General features: G+C 45.8%; 1 protein-coding gene across 1 annotated transcript in view; it reads left to right on the forward strand.

The window, feature by feature from the left end:
* The window catches only part of ATP5PO (ATP synthase peripheral stalk subunit OSCP), an 86,572-nt gene that overhangs the window by 38,811 nt on the left and 23,373 nt on the right, over positions 1-24,388 (forward strand). The window contains exon 5 of the mRNA XM_078656930.1: positions 23,263-23,375. Within this exon, the coding sequence (XP_078513056.1) occupies positions 23,263-23,375 (113 nt within the window). The remainder of the gene's footprint in view (positions 1-23,262; positions 23,376-24,388) is intronic.

Consider the following 24,388-nt stretch of genomic DNA (forward strand, 5'->3'; position numbering starts at 1 on the left):
ACACCACTGTTTTTCTAGAATTGATGGGTATGTAATACTTTTTTTTATGGTTCTTAAGGTATTATAGGAGACAGACAAGATGGCATCTGTTTACCAAGATTTAGTTTATCATCCAGAATCACTCCCATGCTTTTAACTTTGAGAGTTGGCACTGGGAGTGGGCACATCTCTGAAGGCCAGCTATCAGGAGTCCAAAAGTGGGGATTATTTCCGAAGAAGATAACCTCTGTCTTATCAGAATTTAACTTTAGACAGTGCCTGTCTATCCAAGTGCCGATTTTCTTCCATTTGTGAAGCTGGGAGCTGCTTGTTTTGGCCTTATGTTATGTTAACTGGTGTTTTGTAGAGCGCTCAGCTACTCAAGCAGAGTGTCCCGGCGCTATCAGACTTATATGTAGCAGATAGCACAATTTGTGTGTCAACTGCGTAGGAAGTGAGTGAGAGGCCAAATGACTGAATCTGCGGAGCAAGTTCAGCTACATATATTTTAAAAATGGTGGGGCTGAGCAAGGACCCCAGCGCAACCCCCCATGATAGCGAGAACGTTTTGGAGCTGAGGTTGTCTAGCCTCACTGTATTTTCCCTGTCCTTTAGGAATGATCTGAGTAGGTCTAGAGCTATGCCCTTTATGCCAATATTCTCTAGCCAATGGCATAATGTTAAGTGATCTACGGTATCGAAGGCTGCAGATAGGTCCAGCAGGATCAGTGCTGCTTTGCCTCCATCAAGGAAAGCTTTAAGTTCACCAGTATCTTTGATGAGCACTGAAAACTAAACTGTGTTGGGTCTAACAGATCATACTCTTTGATGAATTGTGTGAGTTCAGTATTCATTTTTTTACATTGAGTTTGGAAGGAAAAGGAAGTCTGGAGATGGGTCGTTAGCTAAACGGGATGTCGGGGTCAAAATTGTTTTTTGTAAGAAAGGAATAATAGCTTTCTTCCAAGATGCGAGAAAGGAGCCTGACCGGAAAATGGAATTAAAGATGTTCGTCAGAACTTTAGCAATGGGTTCAGGAATGTGTTTGAGGACTGAGGGGGGCAAGGTTCAGTAGGAGATCCGGATTTAGTGGACTGAATAAGATGCTCCCCCTGATTTTTAGAAACTCGGCTGAAGCGGAGCAATTCGATAGGTAGAGTTTTGTTATCATTCTTCTCCATAACTGTCGGTTCAACAGGTTGCGGAATAGGGTTGTTGTTCCTAGAGGCACTAAAGATTATAAATTTGAACTACCTTATTTCTGAGATATTGAGCAATGTTATCACAGAAGATTTGACTGCTACTACTTCCTTTAGCTACAGGAGGTTTTGTAATAAGTTTGTTTATAACCTGAAAAAGCTCCCTAGGGGAGTTCATTGAGGATTTTATTCGGGATGTAAAGTACACAGTTTTTTCTTTAGTCAAGAGAGTTTTGTATTTGGACAGAGCACTTCTTTACAGTTCCTTCTCGTGGGCTTCATAGTTGAGTCTCCAATTCCTCTCTTGCCGTCTACAGTTTTGTGTTTCTAGATGAAGATCCACTTAATAACAGGGCTCCGAGGGTTTACTCCTCTTTTATTTAATGGCTTTAGGAGGAGCCAGTTGTGAGAATGCAGCATCAAGCCAATTTGTGTAGTTCTGGACAGCATTTCCCAGGGAGGAGGGAGGCAGATTTTCCAAAAGCTGAATCTGAAGTTGGCTGAAGTTTAAGTTCTTCTATGCTTGTTGGGAGATCGGGCCCTTTTGCTTGTTGATAACTGGAGTGTCTTTAGGGATTTCTAGGTTGAAGAGAATGGCGGAATGTTCGGACCATGTGAGGGGTAGGACGCCTAGTCCAGTGAGCGAGTCATTGTTGCTAAAGATGGTGTCCAGTGTGTGGCCTGCTATATGGATGTGATTCTGGATAGTTGAGTGAGCCCAAAATCATTTAGTTTCCTAGAGGTCCCTGGTGTCTTTCTCGTCCATTAGGTGTAGGTGGAAGTTTAGATCTCCCAAAATTGTGAAGTCTGATTTACAGATGTCTCCCTCCATGAGAGTGCTAATGGAATTGAGAAACCTACTTTTTGGTCCGGTTGGGTGGTAAATAAGCAGCCCTCTAAAGGATTTATTTTGGGTCAGTTCAAGCCAGAAAGATGGGGCCTTACAGTTTCATTAGACATGGCTGTGAATCTAGCACTGATTCCCTGTGAATAATTTCGAGTAAGTCTCCTCTTTTTAGGGGTCGGTCTAGGGTATACCCTGGGGGGACGCGGATAATCACAATCAATCAATCGGGTTTGTTAAAGCGCGACTACTCACCCGTAAGGCTCTCAAGGCGCTAGGGGTGGGGGGGATGCAGGTTCCATTCCATCAAGGAGGGGGTCTGTCGAAGAGCCAGGTTTTGAGGTTTCTTGCGAAGATGGGGAGCGATGTTGTCTGTCTGAGGTGGAGCGGAAGGGCGTTCCATGCTTTAGCTTCGAGGAAGGAGAAGGAGCGGCCTCCCGATCTGGTCTTTCTGGTGCGGGGGACCACGGCGTAGGAGAGCTGGGCTGATCGTAGGGTCCTTTGGGGTGCGTGGAATTTGTGTCGGCTGTTCAGGTATGCTGGTCCGGTGCCGTGGAGGGCCTTGTGTGCGTGGGTGAGCATCTTAAAGGTGATTCTCGCCTCGACGGGGAGCCAGTGGAGTGTGCGCAGGTGCTGGGAGATGTGGCAGTGTTTTGGCAGGTTGAGGACCAGTCTTGCGGCGGCGTTCTGGATGTTCTGTAGCTTGCGGATGAGGTTTTTGTTTATTCCGGCGTAAAGTGCGTTGCCGTAGTCGAGTCTGCTGGTGACCAGGGCGTGAGTGACTGTCTTTCGGTGTTCGAGGGGGATCCATTTGAAGGTCTTACGAAGGAGGCGGAGGGTGTGGAAGCAGGAAGATGAGACAGAGTTGATCTGGCGGTACATCAGGGGTGTAGGTACAATTGGCCCATGTTTCAGTGACAAACATGATGTCTGTTTGGTAGGTTTCAATAAAGATAGCCATTTTCATGGCATGTTTAACCAGGGACCGGGCATTGACGAGTGCACAACGGTATGAGGGGAGCGGGAGGACTGAGGTGCGTTCTGAGCAAGGTGCGGAGAGGCTTTGCGAGCGAGAGGGGGCTACCAAAGAAAATCTGCATGACTTGCAGCTAGCAGTATTTCCTAACCAAAGGGAGTGCATTTTGAAACGGGGGCAAACGTTAGTGGATCCTCTGAGGGCAAGTAACTCCTTACCTGAATATCTGATAAGTGTATTGGTATCTACATTAAAACGAGCAGGGGTTCGGGCGCGGACTGGCGCAGACGGGCCTGCCTTTGCCGCACCCGGTGCACGTGTCCGTGCTACAGCCAGATTTTAATATCCCTCCATAGGAGGCTGGACGTGTCTACACGCCAGCACCGTAGCACGAGTAAGAGATTCCTAACAAACTGATGGGGAAAGTAAACTGGGGGCAAATCCAGGGCCCAGCTTCCCTGTGATGGAAAGTTACTGGGAAATCAAGATAAACTAAAAGAAAATTGTGAGGAAAATAAACCATAAAAAAGTTAAGGGCATGGGCCCTTTAAAGATGGCGCCCAATTTGATGGTAGTGAGCCAGGCAACTCCAGGAAACCAGACCCAAGTGCTTAGCACACAGGAAGCCTACAAGGAAATGAAAGGAAGTGAGGTAGGCAACACCGCCTCACAAATGCCCTGCTGACCTCCCGTGAAGCCCATCTTCCTGCACTCATTCTGCATTTAGGGAAAACAGAAGTTTGGAGTTAATTAGCACTCCAGTGGCATTTTTTCATGTTATGGTTAAGCTTGCACTGTTAACAAACTATTACGTTCTGTGCGTTAACCATGTGCTAGTGATGTGTGTTCTCGTAGCCTACTGCGTTGTTGGAAAGTGAATAATTAGAATGAAATATAATTTGAAAATTGCAGTCTGGCTTCATTTGATTTTCAGTACATTGTTGGGGCTAATTTTTTAGAGTAGCACATTGTGCATATCATCTTACGTTTTAAGGTATGTAGGCTGTCTTGGTGCTTAGACAGCCATCCAGGTTTGTTTGACAGCTATTCAAACAGAGCCAGGGACGCCTGCACTGTTTTGGACCAAACACCCATGCCATGTAGCAGTTTCTCTTAGTCAAGGAAAGAGTATTACTTTTCAGACATGTACAAAATCAAAAATGATATAGCCTATAATCTGATTTGCTTAGATCTTAAAGTGAGATCATTTTAATTGGATCTTAACGAAAGAGAATCCCTCAGAGGTGTCCATCTATAGTTAGAGATCGGGGGTCAAAAGCCCTATAAAAGCCTTTTGTTTTTAGAAGCTTGGGATCACTAGATCTGTAGCTGAATGGATTGCTGCTGGACTCAAAACATGAGTACAGCGGGCGCCTGAAGTTTGTTTAGGTGTCCAACTCTGGGACTCGGTATTCAGCTGCACACCTCAAAGGAGTGATGCTGGTAATCTTATGGGATATGAAGCTCTGGAATGAAGCCCTGCAAGACATACTTGCTTTTACATCTGCTAATCTGAGTGTTATGCATTTGTGTCTTCCGGTATCCTTAGTTTAACAGAATTACTAACAAGAGTAGGGTCTAGTTAAATATTAAGTTAATGTTCTGTGGGATTAAACAAACTATTGAAAGGTTTTGAACCTATTGTTCACAAAAGTGTCCTCGTTCCTATTTTTTAAAGTTGTTTTTGCTCTGATATGGACTACTGTTCTTTTAATGTTTATTAGTAGTATAATTCATTAAGTGATTCTATTTGAAGTGCACCATATATAGATGCTTATACTAAGCATTTTTTTAAAACATTATTGGGGTTGGAGGTTCGCTTGCAGTGTCTAACTGATGGTTAGAATGTCTTGTTCAGATATACTTGTTTTCAAATGAGTGGCAGTATGACAAGATACACCTGTGAGTTTCATGTTCTTAATCACTAGAGTTGGTTATCTTATGTCCTAGACCTGGGCTCCCACTCTCTTGGGCTAAGGAATATAGCCACGATGTGTCCAGCTCCTGGAGAAGGCTTGTAGAGTAATGATTCTATACAAATTGACAGGTATCACAGTGCCAGAAGTTTCTCCTCAACAAGATGAATGAAAATGACGAACATTACTAAAAAAGAATTAGACAAGCTACAAAGACAGTATATGGTCTTTTTTGCTGTAAAAAGCATGCAAGTTTCTAGACAAGACTTTAATCAGCACTATAAAAATTACTACTACAAATGTAAGCATATATGCATACTGATATATAGGCTCTCTAACCAGTACAGTCGAAGTCTGGGAGCTGTGTACATATCACTATTATAAAGGTGCACAATTCTGCATACTATTATAAAACCTCAATAGCTACACAATTGCACTGAACTTAGCATCGAACCTGTATAACAGTATGCAGCATAATGCACAGATATAGTAGTAATTTGTACACTACTTATTAATGTCTTGTCTATCAACTTTCTTGATCTTTACTGAAGAAGGGTAAGTAATTCTCTTCAATGGTTGTCACGAGACACTGAAACACTGTCTGTCTAAAAATAATGAACACAGGTGTGAAACGAAGAAATTACGCTGAAGTGGCACTTTTATTCATCAAGTCATTAACCTAGCAGAAAATGTATTCATCAATTCATTAGCCTTAGAAAGAATATATTAAAAAGCACGATTGCAATCAGTCAGAAAATAACACAAAATACATTTTTATAATGCGCATAGAAGGCAAACTTTAAAAGAGAAAACTAACCATGCTAGAATTATAATTTCAAGATACATTAAATGCAATGAATTGGGTGAGGATGAGAAATTAAGAATAAACGGAGAGATCAAAAAGGAAAAAGGTATCTAGATTGGGTTGTACCACCTGAGAGCAGGCCTAGAAGTCCCAATGCAGATATACGGCCGGCCGGCCGGCCGGCCACCAATGCTGTGCATGGCACTGCAGAAGCGTTCTGAGCTCTGACTGGGGTGCAGGCCCTATATACCTGTCCAGTGCAGAACGGTTAAACCACATTGACGTATGTATTTGAACCACACTGGCGTAAGTGCTTGACCGCACGCCTACGGTGGTGTTGCTAAAACCCTGATAACACAGAAGTGGTGTCTCAGTGGGTCGTGTGTTTGGGCAGGTGGTCGGCAATGCTTGACCGCAACTTATAAACAAAAAACATTTTTAGAGTAAGTTTCTCTGAAAATATATGTGAGAGCGGAAATTTGAAACCGGTGCCATCATTGCAAGGTTCCGTCTTGGGTTTCGTTTGAGCAAGCTTGGAAAGTTTCATAATAAAAAATGAAGCAAACGATATTTGTGAAATGTCGAGAATGTACCAGCTGGTCCTGTGTGTGGGCGAGATAGGTCGTTTTTGCATCTGTGGCGAGTTTCTGCGGTCGCCGAGCTGCCTTGCAGTGTTGGGCACAAGAGAAATGCATGTTTGAGAATATTGGGCCTAGTAGATTTTAATATTGAAGATGGTAACATGAGGCAGTGTTCTTTGGGCTTGGGCCTATATGCAGATGTGTCAAGGCATGTGTGGGTTATCACTTACTGACTGTATGCAAATAATGGTCAAGATAGCATAGTTCCAGATTTTTGCTGGTGGGGCCTATACAGGGACCTTCATGCTGCATGTGTCGAGCAGAATGTTATGTTGGGGATTTATATGATAAAACGTGACCCTCCATCATTACAGGTATAGGTTGTCCCTAACCCCTCCCTACAGGCACTTCTACTGCGCATGATGTCTCCCATACCCAATCACCCAATTACCCTCCATCGCTAACAACCCTCCCTCATTCTGACACCTCAACAGCATACTCAGTCTCCCAAACCCTTTCTCTCTCTCTCTCTCTGACTCCTCTCCACCTACCACTAGGCACACCCCCTGCCTCACTACCTTCTTCCAGCACCCTCTTCCTGAGGTACCTATTATTCGACTGCCAGCACCAATGTCACTGTCTCCAAATTGCCTTCCCCCCCTAGCCAGGATGTTCTTTCCCCCTCTCTCCCCTTATGCCCCCTTAATATCTCAGAACACTTATTTTGACTCTGTGCACTCCCTCTCTGACTCCACGGACCTCCCTTCGTCCACCAACCTGAGCACGCCTCTTCATCCCCCCCCCCCACCCCTGGCCTCCCAACACACACTCCACAGACCGCTCTCCCCGGTCAGCACGGATCCTACTCTTCTCCCTACCACCTTCTCACCCTCAGTCCCTATCACTCTTTTAACACAGACTCTATCTAACATCGAAAGCTATCTCCTTACCTTATCGTCCGAACTCTCTCAACTCGGGCAAGATTTTAACTCCCTCTCCTCTGAGATCCGCCTAAACCGCGTGATCTCACCAAACCCTGGCTCAGAAAACACCACCAGCCCTCAACAGGGGAGAACCTTCCTCCGCTGCAACTGTTTCCATAGGCCCCCCTGTGCTTTGAGCCATCTCTCCCCCTCTCACCTCCTCGACCTTTGTAACTCTTACCTCCCTAACTATCCAACTGACCCTCCGGCCCCTAACTCTACCACTCCTGTGATCCTGGGGACGAGCAGAATCCCTTCCTCCCCTTTCTCTCCTAGATCCCCCAACGCAACATAAACCCCTTGCATACATGCTGGTTAACTGCCGCTCAGCTGTCCGGCATGCGACTGAAATTGCTGAAACCATCCTCAGCTAAGACATTGCCTTCCTTACGGAAACTTGGCTTAATGTCTACTCTACATCTATCCTTGACTTACTCCCCCCCCCCCCATGGATACCCCCCCCCCAGTGACTCCATATTCCGAAAATATACACAAGATAGAATAGGAGGTGGTCTAGCCATCATCTTTAAAAACAAACTACAACTCTCGCTTGTTAAGAACTCTGACCCTAACACCTTTGAATACCTCGGAGCTGAACTTAAAATCCAGGGCTCCCCACCTATTCGCCTACATAATATCTACCATCCTACTGGCAAACCTCTTCCCTTCGCAGAGGAAATTTCCGACCTCCTCACCCAATCCTCACTTTCCAACTCTAAAAATCTCTTCCTTGGAGACATCAACCCACTGGAATGATATAAAAGACCCTACAGTTAATCTCCTCACACATCTTCCGGAGATTAGTGACCGTAAACAAATCTTTCACTCCAACTCACACCAAAGGGGCCACTCTTGATGCTGTTATCACTAATAATGACTTGGCCTCCAATTCCGACATCATCCCCATTGACTGGTCCGAGTATCACCTCATCCTCATCACGATCACCACTACCCCTATAACTGTCGGAGCAGCTCCACCGGGAATCGGCCATGTATGCGTTTCGGGCTCCACCAGAATAGAGTGAGGATGAGGAGGTGATCAAAAGTCTAGAATCCAAAGACGGGAGGTGGGAGCTGGCAAGGATGGCAGGATAGGAGAAGGAAAGTGGTTTGGCAGCCATCTTAAAGTCAGGCATGTCTAGTTTGTTAGACTCCATACCTCAGTAGCTAGTTCAAGTTGCCACAAGTTCCAAGATTATTTAAATTCGCCATGCCATTAATCCTGGAAGAACATCAGGACCCTCTTGGCAGAAGGGACATCTACCCTTACCTGCGAAAATACTATTGCGGGTGCCATTTTACGGATCAGGCTCAGCGAGTAAATAGGAGTATTTGGTGAGAAATTATAGGGGATTTAAAAAGTATCCAGCAGGTTAACAAGCCCGCATTAGGATCTTGACGACATACATCACTCACTCGACAATGGCGAGTCTTGCTTACTCATTCTCCTAGACCTTTCCGCTGCATTTGATAGTTAACCATACTGCCTTACTTAACACTCTTAAAGTCCGCTTTGGCCTTAATGGCCTTGTCCTCAACTGGTTCACCTCCTTTCTCCAACACAGAACCCAACAAATCAAAATCGATAACTGCCTTTCCAACCCTACAACAATCTACCTCGGTGTTCCCCGGGGATCCATTCTCTCTCCTGTTCTCTTCAACCTCTTCATGGAACCCCTTACCCTCATTGTCAAACAAGCAGGAATCAATTACCACCTCTATGCCGGCAACGCTCAACTCTACTCTAAGATTAAATCCCGCTCTGATGTCCTCCACCTCAACGACACCCTGACCATGATCCAATCATGGTTCCGCCACAATCATCTCAAGCTCAACCCTAAAAAAAAATGTAGCATTCTCTTCTCCCCTAAAAACAACCCACTTCCCTATACAAGACAGGATCTCCGACCTTCATGTTCTCAACTGTTCTCTCACTACTTCCAACTCAGTTAAATCTCTAGGCATCACCATTGATAATAGCCTTGCCCTTACTTCCCACATAAAAACCTCAGCCAAAGGACTACTCACCCTCCGTCATTTCAAGAAAATTAAAACCCCTTATCCCGGCTGACGACTTCAAATCTGTTGTCCAATCGCTGGTCCTGTCGAGAATAGACTATGGTAACGCTATCCTCGCTGGAACACCCAAAGTCCACCTTGCACCACTAAAATCTGTGCTCAACCTAGCTGCTAGACTTATCTCTGACTACAAACGTTTCAACCACATCTCCCCCGCCCTTAAAACCCTCAAATGGCTACCCATCAAAGGCAGATCCACCTATAAGATTGCATGTATCACGCACAAAGCCCTTCACCAAAACACCCCACGTTCTCTCAGACAAACTCCACAAAGCGTGCTGCACCCAACTGACTAGGAGCACCAACACCCTCGTTCTTGTCCCCCCTCTGTTAAAGAAGAAATGCACACAAGCTCGCTCATTCTCCGGAAATGCTCCTTCCATCTGGAATTCCCTGTCTAAAGACCTACGCTGTAACCCTTCCTATTTCAACTTCAAAAACAGACCTTAAACGGTACCTCCTAAACAAATATTAGGGACCATAATACCTACCACTGACACTCACTCTGCTCCCCCGTCAGGCTCCCCTCAATTGCCCTCCAATTCTCTCTCCACCCCATTTTCCCTCTTACTCCCCTCCCTCACGCTACTCTCTTCCATCTCCCAATTCCCCTCCCTGCCTCTATCTTTACATCCGATATCTAGCTTTACCCACGGCCTCCCACTGTTCTCCTGACTCCTATTCTCTCTGCCCCCCTCCTTTATCTTTTTTTTTTTTCACCCACCCACCCTATCCTAATTACTCACTGCCCTCTTTAGATTAATATAGTACTTTTGTAAATAGCACTCGTATTTATCTGCTTTCTTTGGTATAATAGTTCTTATTGCAATGTTTTTGGTCAGATATTTTTTGTACCTTTCCTCCTCACACTCCTGTAAAGCGCTCTGATACCCCTGGGTCTAGCCAGCGCTATATAAAGCATTTAAAATAAATAAATACAAATAGGTTCCTCATATTACCATATAATTTTCTGAAGAGTACTATGTAATTCTCTGTCCTGCTGTAGACCATGCTTCAATGAGCACCTTTAGGGCTCAAAATGTCGACAAACTGTTTAGAATACAAGCTAGAGACTTCATTGAGGAATAACATCAATGTTAGATCAAATATTTTGAAAACAGCCAAAAATGTGTACTTATGCGTAGTCTTCGTGCACTCTTTCATAGGTTTACTTCTTGTGTACGTCTCAGTCACATACACGTGCTTCTAGAAGAAACATTGTTATATAGTTTAAGATTATCCATGTCCCTACAACTAGCCCGTGTTTTGTTCTGAATAATCTTTTTAAAGCAGCATAAAAATGGCTGCTTAGAATTGTTGAAATAGTGCACGAACAAAGGCTGAAACAGGGTAGTCCTGCCTTATCTTGTGACTCCACACAGAGAAGTAATACACCTCCACTTCCAGTTTCTGGACATATGTGCTTTACTGCAAATGCTCAGACCACACCTTTCAGCCTGAGGGCTTTGAGCATGAGATCCGACCATCGCAACGGGCTATGTTTTACTCTTGGGTCTCGAAGGAGGTTCCCTCCAAAATGATGGTCAATGTTTTCGAGCGGCTCAACTGAAGTGGTCTCTGTTGCTTCCAACTGTTGATCTCAACAGAAAGCTCCTTTAAAATATGTTGCCATGTGAGATTTGGAGACTCTGATATATACTTTTGTGCATTGGAGACGAAAAATAGGGTTTGTCTAGTTCATTTAGCTCCAGTTTCTGGGTGATAAGTTCTTATCTCGATTTCCTATTTACCATCTCCAGTTCATTTGTCATCTCACGTCGTATCCCCCAGCACAGCTCTAGTTTTAAAAATGACGTGACTCATCTGGTGGCTTCCTGCCCAACCGGTCCAACAACCACCAGCAACTGTTGAAGAGTTTACTGGTTCACTGCTTTAAAAGAATGTGGGCAGGTGTAATGGAACCAGGACACATCCACCCCAGATCTTCCCTCATTAGGGAATCCTCTCGAAATCCTTGCAGCATACTCGGTGTACCATGCCGTGATCTAAATCCTAACTGGAAAATGCAGAGACACTTAAAAATATTTAAATGTTGAAGCTATATTACTACCAATTTTTAAAAGATTTTTGCCAGGACGGGCCTGTTGATAGGCCTAAAATGAGGAAGAACTGTTGCGTGAAAGTTAGTTTTTATATATTTATTTATTTATTTTGAAAGTTTTATATAGCGCGAACAAGATCTTTGCAGACATCAGAGCGCTTTACAGACGAAAAGAACAACGTGTGAGCAAATAGTATTGGGGTGGGGAAGGTACATGTGGGAGCATAGACCCCCAGCTACATCAATAATGATACAAGTACAAATACAAGTACAAATAATTGATAGCGTAAACACTCAGGCAGGTCATCAACACGAGTCATGCAAAAAAGGACAGTAAAACTGAATGAAACAGCGTCTGTAAATAACATCCCCAGTAATAATTCAAGTGTATTTCGCCATGAGGATAACTTTTACTTCTTTATTAAAAAGTATGGTAGAGGAGATGAGCCTGATTTCAGGGGGAATGAGTTCCAGATCCTGGGTGCCATTCCAGAGAAGGAGCGTTTATACGTTTTTTCCTTACGGAATCTTTGGGGCTTTAGCAGGAGATTGTTTGTGCCTCTAGTGATTCTAGAGCCTCCGGAAATCGACAGCTTTTGGGCGAGGTATCCGGGTGAGCTCATGTGAACAGCCTTGTGCGTGATGCAGGCGATTTTCAAATGAATTCTGGCTTCAAAAGGTAGCCAGTTCAGGGCTCTCAGGTCAGGGGAAATGTGTGAGTGTTTTCTTGATCCGGTGATGAGTCTCGCTGCAGCGTTTAGAGAAGCTCTTATGGGTGCCGTGGTAGTTAGGGGGAGACCGCAGAGGGCGATGCTGCCGTAATCTATTCGGGGGATGACTACAGCTTGTACCGCAGTTTGGTAATCTTTGGCTGGAAGGAAGGGTTTGAGTTTCCTTAAGGTATTGATCTGGTAGTTCGCCCCTTTAGTTGCTTGGTTGATGTGTTCCTGCATGTTGAGGTTGGTGTCAAGTGTTATGCCTAGAGATTTTGCTGAGTCTACAATGGTTGCAAACACAACAGTGATGGACAGAATGTGGATCAATGTCACACATTCACCCCAGTCCAAAGATCTGGGCCCAAATCCATCGTTTTTCCACTCCACACCACCCTGGGTTAGACAATGGCGATATGCAAATCAGCGCTGACCCTGTGCCCCATGGGAACAGTCCAGTCCGAACTACAAAAGCCATGTCCTTCCCAGAACGGAAACAAGCATCCGAGGACCGGCCCGGTTACCGGTTACCGGGCCGGTCCTCGGATGCTTGTTTCCGTTCTGGGAAGGACATGGCTTTTGTAGTTCGGACTGGACTGTTCCCATGGGGCACAGGGTCAGCGCTGATTTGCATATCGCCATTGTCTAACCCAGGGTGGTGTGGAGTGGAAAAACGATGGATTTGGGCCCAGATCTTTGGACTGGGGTGAATGTGTGACATTGATCCACATTCTGTCCATCATTGTTGTGTTTGCAATTACCGCTCTAAGTGTACTGGGGATGCTCAGACGTGAGTCCCAGGCACTCCACACCACTGGAATCAAGCTAGCCGGGCTGATGAGAGGTGTTACCTCGAAACCGGTCCGGTCCTCGGATGCTTGTTTCCGTTCTGGGAAGGACATGGCTTTTGTAGTTCGGACTGGACTGTTCCCATGGGGCACAGGGTCAGCGCTGATTTGCATATCGCCATTGTCTAACCCAGGGTGGTGTGGAGTGGAAAAACGATGGATTTGGGCCCAGATCTTTGGACTGGGGTGAATGTGTGACATTGATCCACATTCTGTCCATCATTGTTGTGTTTGCAATTACCGCTCTAAGTGTACTGGGGATGCTCAGACGTGAGTCTCAGGCACTCCACACCACTGGAATCAAGCTAGCCGGGCTGATGAGAGGTGTTACCTCGAAACCGGGCCGGTCCTCGGATGCTTGTTTCCGTTCTGGGAAGGACATGGCTTTTGTAGTTCGGACTGGACTGTTCCCATGGGGCACAGGGTCAGCGCTGATTTGCATATCGCCATTGTTTAACCCAGGGTGGTGTGGAGTGGAAAAACGATGGATTTGGGCCCAGATCTTTGGACTGGGGTGAATGTGTGACATTGATCCACATTCTGTCCATCATTGTTGTGTTTGCAATTACCGCTCTAAGTGTACTGGGGATGCTCAGACGTGAGTCCCAGGCACTCCACACCACTGGAATCAAGCTAGCCGGGCTGATGAGAGGTGTTACCTCAAAACCGGGCCGGTCCTCGGATGCTTGTTTCCGTTCTGCGAAGGACATGGCTTTTGTAGTTCGGACTGGACTGTTCCCATGAGGCACAGGGTCAGTGCTGATTTGCATATCGCCATTGTCTAACCCAGGGTGGTGTGGAGTGGAAAAACGATGGATTTGGGCCCAGATCTTTGGACTCGGTGAATGTGTGACATTGATCCACATTCTGTCCATCATTGTTGTGTTTGCAATTACCGCTCTAAATGTACTGGGGATGCTCAGACGTGAGTCCCAGGCACTCCACACCACTGGAATCAAGCTAGCCGGGCTGATGAGAGGTGTTACCTCGAAACCGGGCCGGTCCTCGGATGCTTGTTTCCGTTCTGGGAAGGACATGGCTTTTGTAGTTCGGACTGGACTGTTCCCATGGGGCACAGGGTCAGCGCTGATTTGCATATCGCCATTGTCTAACCCAGGGTGCTGTGGATTTGGGCCCAGATCTTTGGACTGGGGTAAATGTGTGACATTGATCCACATTCTGTCCATCATTGTTGTGTTTGCAATTACGAGTCTACAATGGTGGGATGAACATTGAGTGCGGTTAAGTGTTTAAGCCAGATTTGAGTGGTAGTGATCTTCGCAGGAGGTGAGATCAAGAGGAACTCTGTTTTAAGAGCATTGAGCTTGAGATGATTAGCGGCCAACCATGCTTGGGTGCTTCTGATCGTTGAATTCAAGAGCATAATGTCTTTGGGTGATTGTACTTTGAGATAAAGTTGGGTGTCATCGGCATACATGTGGAATTGAACATTGGATGCTTGTAGCAAGGTGGTGAGAGGTTCCATGACTAGGTTAAACAAAGTTGGTGATAGGGAGGATCCTTGTGGGACGCCTAGCGATACCCGTATTGGAGAAGACATCAAGTTGTTACTCTTGAATTTCTGCGTTCTGTTGTGTAGAAAGGACGTGAACCACTTGAGCACAGTTCCAGATATACCCATTCTTGTGTTTAATAGATCAAGTAGGTTCTCATGTTTGACGGTGTCGAATGCAGAGGAGAGATCCAGAAGGATAAGGAGGCAGGTATCGTTTTGATCTAGGATTTGGAGGGCGTCGTCAATTATGTGTATCATAGCAGTTTCTGTGCTGTGGTCCGCTCTGAAGCCTGATTGATGAGTGTTGAGTAGATCAAACTGATTAATGTGATTAGTCAATTGGGTTTGTGCGCATTTTTCCAGTAGTTTGGCAAGAGTCGGAATATTGGTAATGGGACGGTAATTATTTAGATCAGAGGGGTCGGCTGTAGGTTTCTTTAGTAGAGGTGTGACTTGTCCAACTTTGAGGGAGTCGGGAATGGTCCCTTGTTGAAGAGAGCTGTTGATGATTTTAGTCCAAAGTGGGAGGAGCGACGGGGTAAGGTCTTTGACAGCGTTGGCAGGAAGGGGGTCCGAGAGGTGATTGGCTGGTTTCACAGTGCTGAGCAGTAAATGTAAATGTAGTTGAGCTTATATAGCGCACAGCTACCCGCAGTGGGTTTCCCGGCGCTTGCTTAGGGAACCCTTCCTGGTATTCCCCTGTGAGATAGCAGGGTATCCACAAGGTGAAAGTCAGGCATCCCGCCGCGAGGGGCCGTTGTGGAGATTAAGCAAGCTATTGCCCAGAGTCGCAGAGTGTGAACCCGTGAGTCGAGTAGGCACCGGGGCGACAATTATCGAGTCCGTGGAATTTTTAGCCCAAGACCCGCCGAGGCGGGGAATTGAACCCTGGTCCAGGACCGATCTCAGCTTCCGGGTCTGCTGCCTCTAACCCCTGAGCCACACTTCTCCACAGTCTACCAATTTCTTCTTCCGAGTAGGTGGCAAAGGATGACCATGTAGCATTATTTTTTGGTTCAGCGGGTGCTGTGCAGAGCGGTTTGGGATAGAGACTTACGTCAATGAGGAGATCGATCTTTATGTTGTCTGTTTTTTGGATAAAGAAAGAGGCGAAGTCTTCACAGGAGGGTGCTTCGCCCAGAGTACTGAGTGGTTGGGGTTGATCCTTGGATTGCGTTCTGATTAGCTCAAACAGCTTTCTCGGGCGATTTTTGGCTTGGTCAAGCTGACGGCTGAAGAAATCCGATTTTGTGCGTTTTATTTTCCTGAAGTAGGCATTTATCTTTTTCTTCAGCGTTTTTAGGTGCAGTGCGGAGGGAGCTGATCTCCAGGTGCGCTCTGCCATTCGCATGGCCCGTCTATCGTCGTTGAGACTCCCGTTGTACCAAGGATTGGACATTTTTGCGGATGCTCTTTTTAGCTGCATAGGTGCAGCTTCATTAACTAAAGAGGTCATAGCGTTGAGATAGTGATCCGTCAAGGCTTGGACATCCGCAACGCCAGTGGGAGGGAGTAATATATTGCAGCTGTTGGGAGGTAGAGAGTTTGGGTTGAGTTTTTTCAAGTCTCTTTTCCAGACTTTGGGTTTGAAGGATTGAACCCGGTTAAATTTGACTTTTTCGTTGATGAAGAACGTGACAATGTGGTGATCTGACCAGTCACAGGGTTTGATAGATTCGAGCTGGATAGAGTCTTCTTTGGCGATGATAAGGTCGATGATAGAGCCTTTCTCGTGGGTCGGGCTGTTGCATATTTGGGTGAGGTCAAGGGCGTCAAGGAAGTTTTTAAGACTATTCACCACCGCGTCATTATGATCGTTCCAGTGGAGGTTAAAGTCACCAAGGTATATTTGTGTGAGTTGTCGCCCCGAATTGGTGGTGATCAAATCCATAATTTGTTGCGCGAAGGTAAAGTTGTCCCCTGGTGGATGGTAAATGCCGTGGAGAGAGCATATCGGTTTGCCCTCACTGATCATATCAAGGCAAATGTATTCACAGGAGGTTGGGGAGGGTAGGGAGGGAGAGGTTACTTTCTTGACCGAGAGGTTGCTCCTGTGTATACATGCGATTCCCCCACCTTTTTGACCAACCCTGTCTAATCTTGTGATGTGGTAGTTGGGGGGAACCAGTATGGGTGTAGAAGATTCAGTTAGCCAGGTTTCAGTCATGATGATGAGGTCTATGTCCAGTGATAAGATGAGATCAGCGATTGCAGAGGAGTGCCTAGAGGCCGATCTGCAGTTGAGGAGGGTGCATTTGAGACGGGGTGTGTCGAGGGTGGAAGGGGGTTCTAGAGAGAGGGGGACTTTTCTCAGGTTACTAAGGATAGAGATTCTGTTGTTTGCGTGGGGGGTCTAAGGGGATTTGGATGAATCGTTGGAATGGCGCGGAGGGTGGAGGGTATGTTGTTAAGGGGAGCTGGGTCGTAGGAGCGGAGGAGGTTGACTGTGTCGAGGTCCGATAGTGTGTTGCAGGTACGATGGGGGCGGTTTTCCCGATTGCGAACAGGGATGGAGATCCAGTGCGGGGGGCGTTGAGTGTGAGAGTCAGTCGCCCGAGTGGAGGTCCTGTTAGGAAGGGTGGTGCTGGTGAAGGCGGGTGTGGGGTGTCCGGGATGTGTGCAGAGTAATTGTTTGATGATGTGAATGTCTTGTTTGAGCTTGAGGAGGGTGGTGGGTGAGGAGTGACTGGAATGCGAGCGGAGGAGTAGTTGTAATCGGTCCGATTGCATTGCAAATGCTTACGTTTAAAACTGAGCGTGTTCCGCTTCACGGAGAACCGCACTTGGTTTCTTTATATATATCTTAACTTCAACATTGAGCGTGGTGTCTGTGAAGCGGCGCCGCGCTCAGTTTCAAAGTAAAAAAAAACACAAAGTAAAAAAAAAAACTCTCAGAGCGTTTCCCTTGCGGGAGCGAGCCAAGGGCACCATCTGTTTGCAAGTTAATTACAAACAGATGGTTTCAAGCTCGATCCCACAAGGGAATCGCCAAACGTGCATGCGTTGCCATTGAAAGCAATGCAATGCGTGCACGTTTTTGGCCCAAAAAGCGAGTCGATTACATGAGGTGTCCTATGCATGCCCGCTGGGTAGGCGAGACCTAAAAAAGTTTTTTTGTTTAATATGTCGCGCTTAAAATTGGTTGAAATACACTTTTTACATTAATTGAAGGGTCTGTCTGTTTTGCTCTTTCTCAACAAGCTATGTGCGCCTTTCTGTCAGTGTAATATGCTTGACTCTATGCAATAACGCCTTCACCACAGTGCCTAGAAGGGCCCATATCTTGCTTTGTGTGCCTTTGTCAAAACGTTTGTGTGCCTAGCATGATACTTTTCTATAGCCAGGCAGGGTCGCTTAATTAATCTACAGAGGTGCTATACGTTGGTGCATAGAATTACATCGTTTTATAGCGTCATTGGCATTCATACCTCCTATCTCACCTTTAAGGGTTAATTATTCTTCAAGTATCAATCAGAAAAACTTACTTTTTAAAGATAAACTGTTTCTTAGCGTCAGAAATGTATCTGTTCTTCTATATATGGAGCGTTTTCTCTCTGAGAACACTGCCTTTATTAAGAGAACAGAAGAGAGCTCCCAGGATGTGGAAAGAGCAAAGGTAATTTACTATAGAGTGCTACGCGCCGAAAAGCGCCTCAACACCTTGTCCGGAGTAGTAAGCGCTATATACATGCAATTACAATTGCAATTAGTGACTCAGAGCTCGTGCATAATTTGTCACTGCACCAAAGTGCACTGCAAGCATTTATCTGTTGGTTTTTGAATTCATCTCTTTTACTTGAAAAGTGGTGTCTGGCGTGCACCAGTGCCCCACCTTCAATGATGCTCAGTATTGTTGCTATCCAGTTTTGCGAAACACACTCACACTGCCATTGCAACCTTTGCATAGGGAAACCCTGAGGAAATGATTGGGAAATGAACCAAGACATGTAGTTAGGGAGCCTTTGGGTACAGAATCACCCTCTCACCAGGGTCGTGTTACAACACGGAAATGGAGCAGCGGCGGTCTGTAGGCAGAGAAGTGAAAAGTCTGCTGATGACAAATGACGACAGCAAAGACGGGTGGCTCTCGGCGTCCAACTGCCCTACAGACCCTGTTTTCGGATTCAAGTTCTCTAATTCGTGAATTTCGAGTGACGTGAAATAAAAACAAGCATTTGCAATGTAATTGGTCCGATTGCATTGCAAATGCTTACGTTTAAAACTGAGCGTGTTCCGCTTCACGGAGAACCTCGCTTGGTTTCTTTATATATATCTTAACTTCAACATTGAGCGCGGTGTCTGTGAAGCGGCGCCGCGCTCAGTTTCAAAGTAAAAAAAAAAACCAAAGTAAAAAAAAAACTCGCAGAGCGTTTCCCTTGCGGGCGCGAGCCAAGGGCACCATCTGTTTGCAAGTTAATTACAAACAGATGGTTTCAAGCTCGCTCCCGCAAGGGAATCGCCAAACGTGCATGCGTTGCCATTGAAAGCAATGCAATGCGTGCACGTATTTGGCTCAAAAAGCGAGTCGATTACATGAGGTCTCCTCCTATGCATGCCCGCTGGGTAGGCGAGACATACAAAAGTTTTTTTGCTTAATATGTTTGGCTGAGATTTGTGCAGCGTTGTACCTTTTATTTAGCAAGACACCAATTATTGTGTTTGTGACTCAAAGCTTATTTAGTTTTTCTTCCCAATGGTAAGAAGATTTTGTATCAAAAGCAACAAGCATTTACAATGCAATGGTCTCGGCATTATTAAAGGTAGAGCTATTGGCATTGCTCATGATTTTTTTTTTTTTTTTTTAAATCATAAATAAATGTCATTCTCATTTACATTGCCAATAGCTCAATCGTTAAATAAATGGCATTGTCATTTACAATGCCAACAGCTTAATCGCTCGCAAATGCATGACCTATTACATGACCTATTTGCAATATTGAAACCCAGCAGCTGCTCGCTAATATTGAAAATAATCTCTGTGATCCGTTCCCATTTCTCATATGTGAGGTCCTGTTTTGATCTTAAAAAAACTTTTTTTATGGATGTTGCATAAAACAAACACATTTCTTTGCAAAATATCTGTAATAAACTCACACATCACTCACATTAAAATTAATGAAAGGAAAATGGTATTTAAAACAATCTGTTGAAGAATTATTCCAGGTCATCAGGGCAAGACTCTGCAGAACAGCAATGGCAATGGCTCTATCAGGACCCCCTGAAAGCCAGGGGCCTTGGGCCAGAGGGCACTTTGCCCCTGCCTTAAAACGTCTCTGCTTACACCATATCTGCAAGACCATGAAACATATGGTTTAGCTCTCTGCGCCACCGAGCATCATAAAAAGTGATGCAGCGCCAACGCTTTTAAATACGCCCCATGGTATGGAAACTATGGAAGCGAACAGCTTGGTGCCATATGTTAATGAACAAAGCGCTGAGGGGTTTCATATTTTTGATAATTGGCATGAGAACTTACCAGCAAACTGTGCCTCCCACCGACACCCCATAAATATTGAGTAGAGTTTGGATGAATAATAAAAATACCAGCCCTGCCAAGTGTCACATATCTTGTGTTATAAGAAAGTATGTTGTCACTGTACCACATTTAAAACCATTGTCACGCAAATAAGCTTAGTAAAAAGACCAACAGCACCACCCCAGGAAGAGACGCACTAGTAATGTAATACATAATAACAATAACTGCGAACCCTTCTGCTCCCTCCCAACTCTGCCAAAAGTGACGTTAATGAACTACGAGCAGCCAGTTGAACCCTGCGAGGCCGCATTCTTGTGGAGAGAGCAACATTATGCTCTAGTAAATCAGAGGCACTATGCTTTTCTGCAACTGGTATTCGGAACACGGGTATTTGAAAGTACTTTCCTTCGCCATATTGAAGACAAGCACAACGGAACCGGGGGCAGGAAAGCAAGCACATCGGAACAGGGGGCAGCAAGCACGACGGAACAGGGGGCAGCAAGCACGACGGAACAGGGGGCAGCAAGCACGACGGAACAGGGGGCAGCAAGCACGACAGAACAGGGGGCAGCAAGCACGACGGAACGGAACGGGGCAGGAAAGCAAACACGACGGAATAGGGGAGGAAAGCAAACACGACAGAACAAGGGGGCATTACATGCCGGAAATGACAGCTAAAGATGTTCCTTACCTCATTAGAGCGCACTTTGTTGTGGCGCCGGTCAACCCACGCGGTGTGTGCTTCTTGGCGCTAGTATAAGGACCAGTGAGCGGAGTCCACATTCCCACGTCTTGGAGGCAGCGGACTAATGATATTGAATTATTTATAAAATATTGTATTTTCCCAATAAAACAGGCAACTGTTAAAGACTGGGTTTGGAAAATGCGGCGAACTGTCCCTCTGCAGACGGGCCATTGGCGCAGCCCGCCTGCCCCCAGGGTGTGCATGCAAAGGGGATGGGGGGTCCTTCCTCCCAAATCCATTCATAATCCGGTGCTCGATGGCTCTGAATGAGGAGTTCCCCCCCCCCCCCCAAGATGTTCCTTACCTCATTAGAGCGCACTTTGTTGTGGCACCGGTCAACCCAAGCAGTGTGTGCTTCTTGGCGCTAGTATAAGGACCAGTGAGCGGAGTCCACATTCCCACGTCTTGGAGGCAGCGGACTAATGATATTGAATTATTTATAAAATATTGTATTTTCACAATAAAACAGGCAACTGTTAAAGACTGGGTTTGGAAAATGCGGCGAACTGTCCCTCTGCAGACGGGCTGTTGGCGCAGCCCGCCTGCCCCCAGGGTGTGCATGCAAAGGGGATGGGGGGTCCTTCCTCCCAAATCCATTCATAATCCGGTGCTCGATGGCTCTGAATGAGGAGTTCACCCTCCCCCCCCGAATGGATCACGCGAGCCTCTCACCTTGGCAATGGCGTGAAGGAGTCACGGCCTCTGCTCTGCAGTCTCTCCCCTACCTCGAGCGGTGCGGTCTCTCCTCTCCAAGGAGGGGGCAGCCGCTGCCGTCCAGTGGGTGTCGTCTCTTGACTCTTCCTTCAGGTCGCTGCAGTGTCTGGCTTCACGTTCCTCGTTCTCTGCAGTCTCTCGACCACAGCTCCTCGGCCTCTGTTTACTGTCTCTGCCGCACCTGGCTGCAAACCCGAGGGTCTCTGCTTTCCAATAGCCTGTAGTCTCTTGCCTCGAGCTCTGCGGTCTCTGTTGTCCGGTTTCTGGGGCATCTGATTGTATTTGCTTATTATTAATCGTTCATTATTGGTTTGGGAGAAAACATACCAGCAGCTCTTGCTGCAGTCTGTTGTAACTTCTCCTCTTTTCACACTCCGTCGTCTTTTGCTCCAGTCTCAGTGGTCTCTGCTTTCTGCTGTCTCTTCTCTGCAGTGCCCGCCGTGCCAATCGCACCGCGGCCCCGGAGTTTGGAGGCGGCCACAGCGCCTCTCAGAGAATCCCCGGGCCGGCGGGGGGGGGGGGGTGAGAACGACTCGTGGGCCTCCCGGTGAAATAAATAAAAAAAAATAAAAAAACGGCAGACAGAGCACACTGCAGTCTTCTGGCAGGCGGCGGTGGGGATGCAAGGGCCAGCCATCACGACGAACAAGACGATCCTCCCCAGACGAGAAAAAAAAATGGCGGCCACAAAGCCCGAAGAATTTCGGATTTGGGGGCGTGGTTTTGCTGTTCTGAGTGACGGATGACGTCACTGTCTAAAGAACAGCAAAAATGACGCCCCCAAATCCGAGAAAGACGGGGCTAAATCCGAGTGACGGCTCTCTCCTCAAATGGCTGGCCTCCGTTTAGGAAGCCAGCCAATGGGAGAGAGGTATAAACTGAGGCGGGACTAATAGTCCCACTAAGAAACATTAATTCTCGGACTTCCGGTCTGCCTTCGCAGACCGGATATTACAGAGACCTAAAAACTGTTTCCCATCTGACATGACATGCTGACAATGTGGCTCCAGAATGAAACTAACCTAGATAATATTGAACGGTCCATCATAGGAGAACCTCTTGGTGTGTGGAAATCAATTTCTGTACTATGTGAGACTGGGGCTTCGTTTTGTGGCAGTCAACATTTGTCCCCTACAGTCAGTTATGATGTTGCTTTACAATGTGTTCAGTGAAATAATTATGGACGCCTGATGAGAGGCATTTGCCATTATTATTCACATTGGGGCAACTATTAGGAGATATCCGTTATATTTCAGTAGGTCTTCCTGATTAGAGGCGCAGGAGACTGTTTTGCTGTCCTTTCACAAGCCAAAGTTACTGCAAGGTTGTATTTATTGTTTTACAGGTACGTATGTTGAACCTCTTGTTTCAACTATTTACTGACCGGGATGCTTTGATGCCTACATTTTGTCTGAAATGTTCAATTGTCATGGCAAGCAAAGAATGTCATTCTAATCATTTCTTAAGAGGATGATTGATAATTTCCGTTTAAGTTAATGATGCTTGATTTTTTAAAATCTGTTTTTATGGTTTTGACTACACTAACAAAAACCTTACAAATGAATTTAGTCTAGTCTTTGGGCTGAAAAGTATTTAACTGAGCCAAGGATTAGTACTGCCATATACGTGATTATGCCACAGACTTGTGCGTTAGAGAGTGTGAACATTGCTGTATATAATATTTCAGCTAATCTTTGAACTGGGTCTGCCTGATAGGATCTTGTATCATGGATCCATAGTGAGAAATATTACCATTGACTAATCAATGCTTCTGTTTTAGATTTTCTCGCCAGTAATTCTTCACAATACTGTTTCTTCTTCTACAGACTTACTGGCAGAGAATGGCCGCCTGAGCAAAACTGAGTCTATCATTGCTTCCTTCAGTAAAATTATGAGCGCTCACCGTGGTGAAGTACTTTGTTCTGTCACATCTGCAAGGGTTTGTTAATGAATTTTTCTATAGAAGAATACATCTGTGCTGGTTTCTTATAAGTGCTATTTAATGCATTTGTATTTCTCTTTTTTACACCAAGCTTTTGTTTGAAGGAAGACTCAATTTGTAACTCAGTTACTGTACTTAAATCATCTGATCTGTGTGTAATGCCATTTACTTCTCCTAGGTAACATCTGCGAGTTGTACTGTTGGTGTGCTTTTCATTAATTGGGGACTGCCGCCAATTAATCTGTTTTTTGATTGCCAAAGGAATCTTCCATTATAGTCCGTCAATTGACATTTGTTTTAAGGTATATCTCTCTGCCTCTCGTTTTTAGGTCTCGCGTGCGAATGCAGTGCAGCTGCTTCGCTAGCGAGACTCTATAGTCGTCGCTTTCCTTAGCGAAGGGAGACAGGAGGTGGCACGCGTGGACAGGAGATGTGCATGCGCATCCCCTGTCCGCGCTCGCGGCGTTTCAGCAGAACGTGCATTTACTCGCAATTATATTACTCACTGATGCAAGCGTGTGATGTCAGGCATTTAGCCCGCAATAAATCAAGTGAGTAGAAAAGCCGTCATGCGTGTCCGAGGCATAGCGGCAGCCAGGCAGTACACGAATAATGTATTCTAGCAGCCCTCGGTATTCACAACTCTGATTTTTAAACCAGACTGAGCTGAGTTTGTGCGCGTCTGCTGCACCGCCTTATCGTTTGGAATCTATTGACACCCTTTAAAAGCTTTAATTGACACGTGATCAGTAATTATCACTATTACACTGCAACAACAGCAAATTGCTGACCGACACGAAGAGAGGAACGTTTAGCTGATTTTATCTAAAGGGCAATTATCAAAACATTCTATGACTCGTAATTGGTGCCTGGGTTGCTCATACGTTCAATATGCGTGGCCACTTTTCTCGGTGTTGCACAACCGCTTTCCTTGGTGTTGTCAACCCTCCCCCTCCCATCGCTCCATGTTTGTTCTTTACTGATTCACCCCCCTCCCGACCAAGCTTAAT

The sequence above is a fragment of the Lissotriton helveticus genome, chromosome 8 (genome assembly GCF_964261635.1).
Source record: "Lissotriton helveticus chromosome 8, aLisHel1.1, whole genome shotgun sequence".
In the NCBI taxonomy this organism is placed as follows: Eukaryota; Metazoa; Chordata; class Amphibia; order Caudata; family Salamandridae; genus Lissotriton; species Lissotriton helveticus.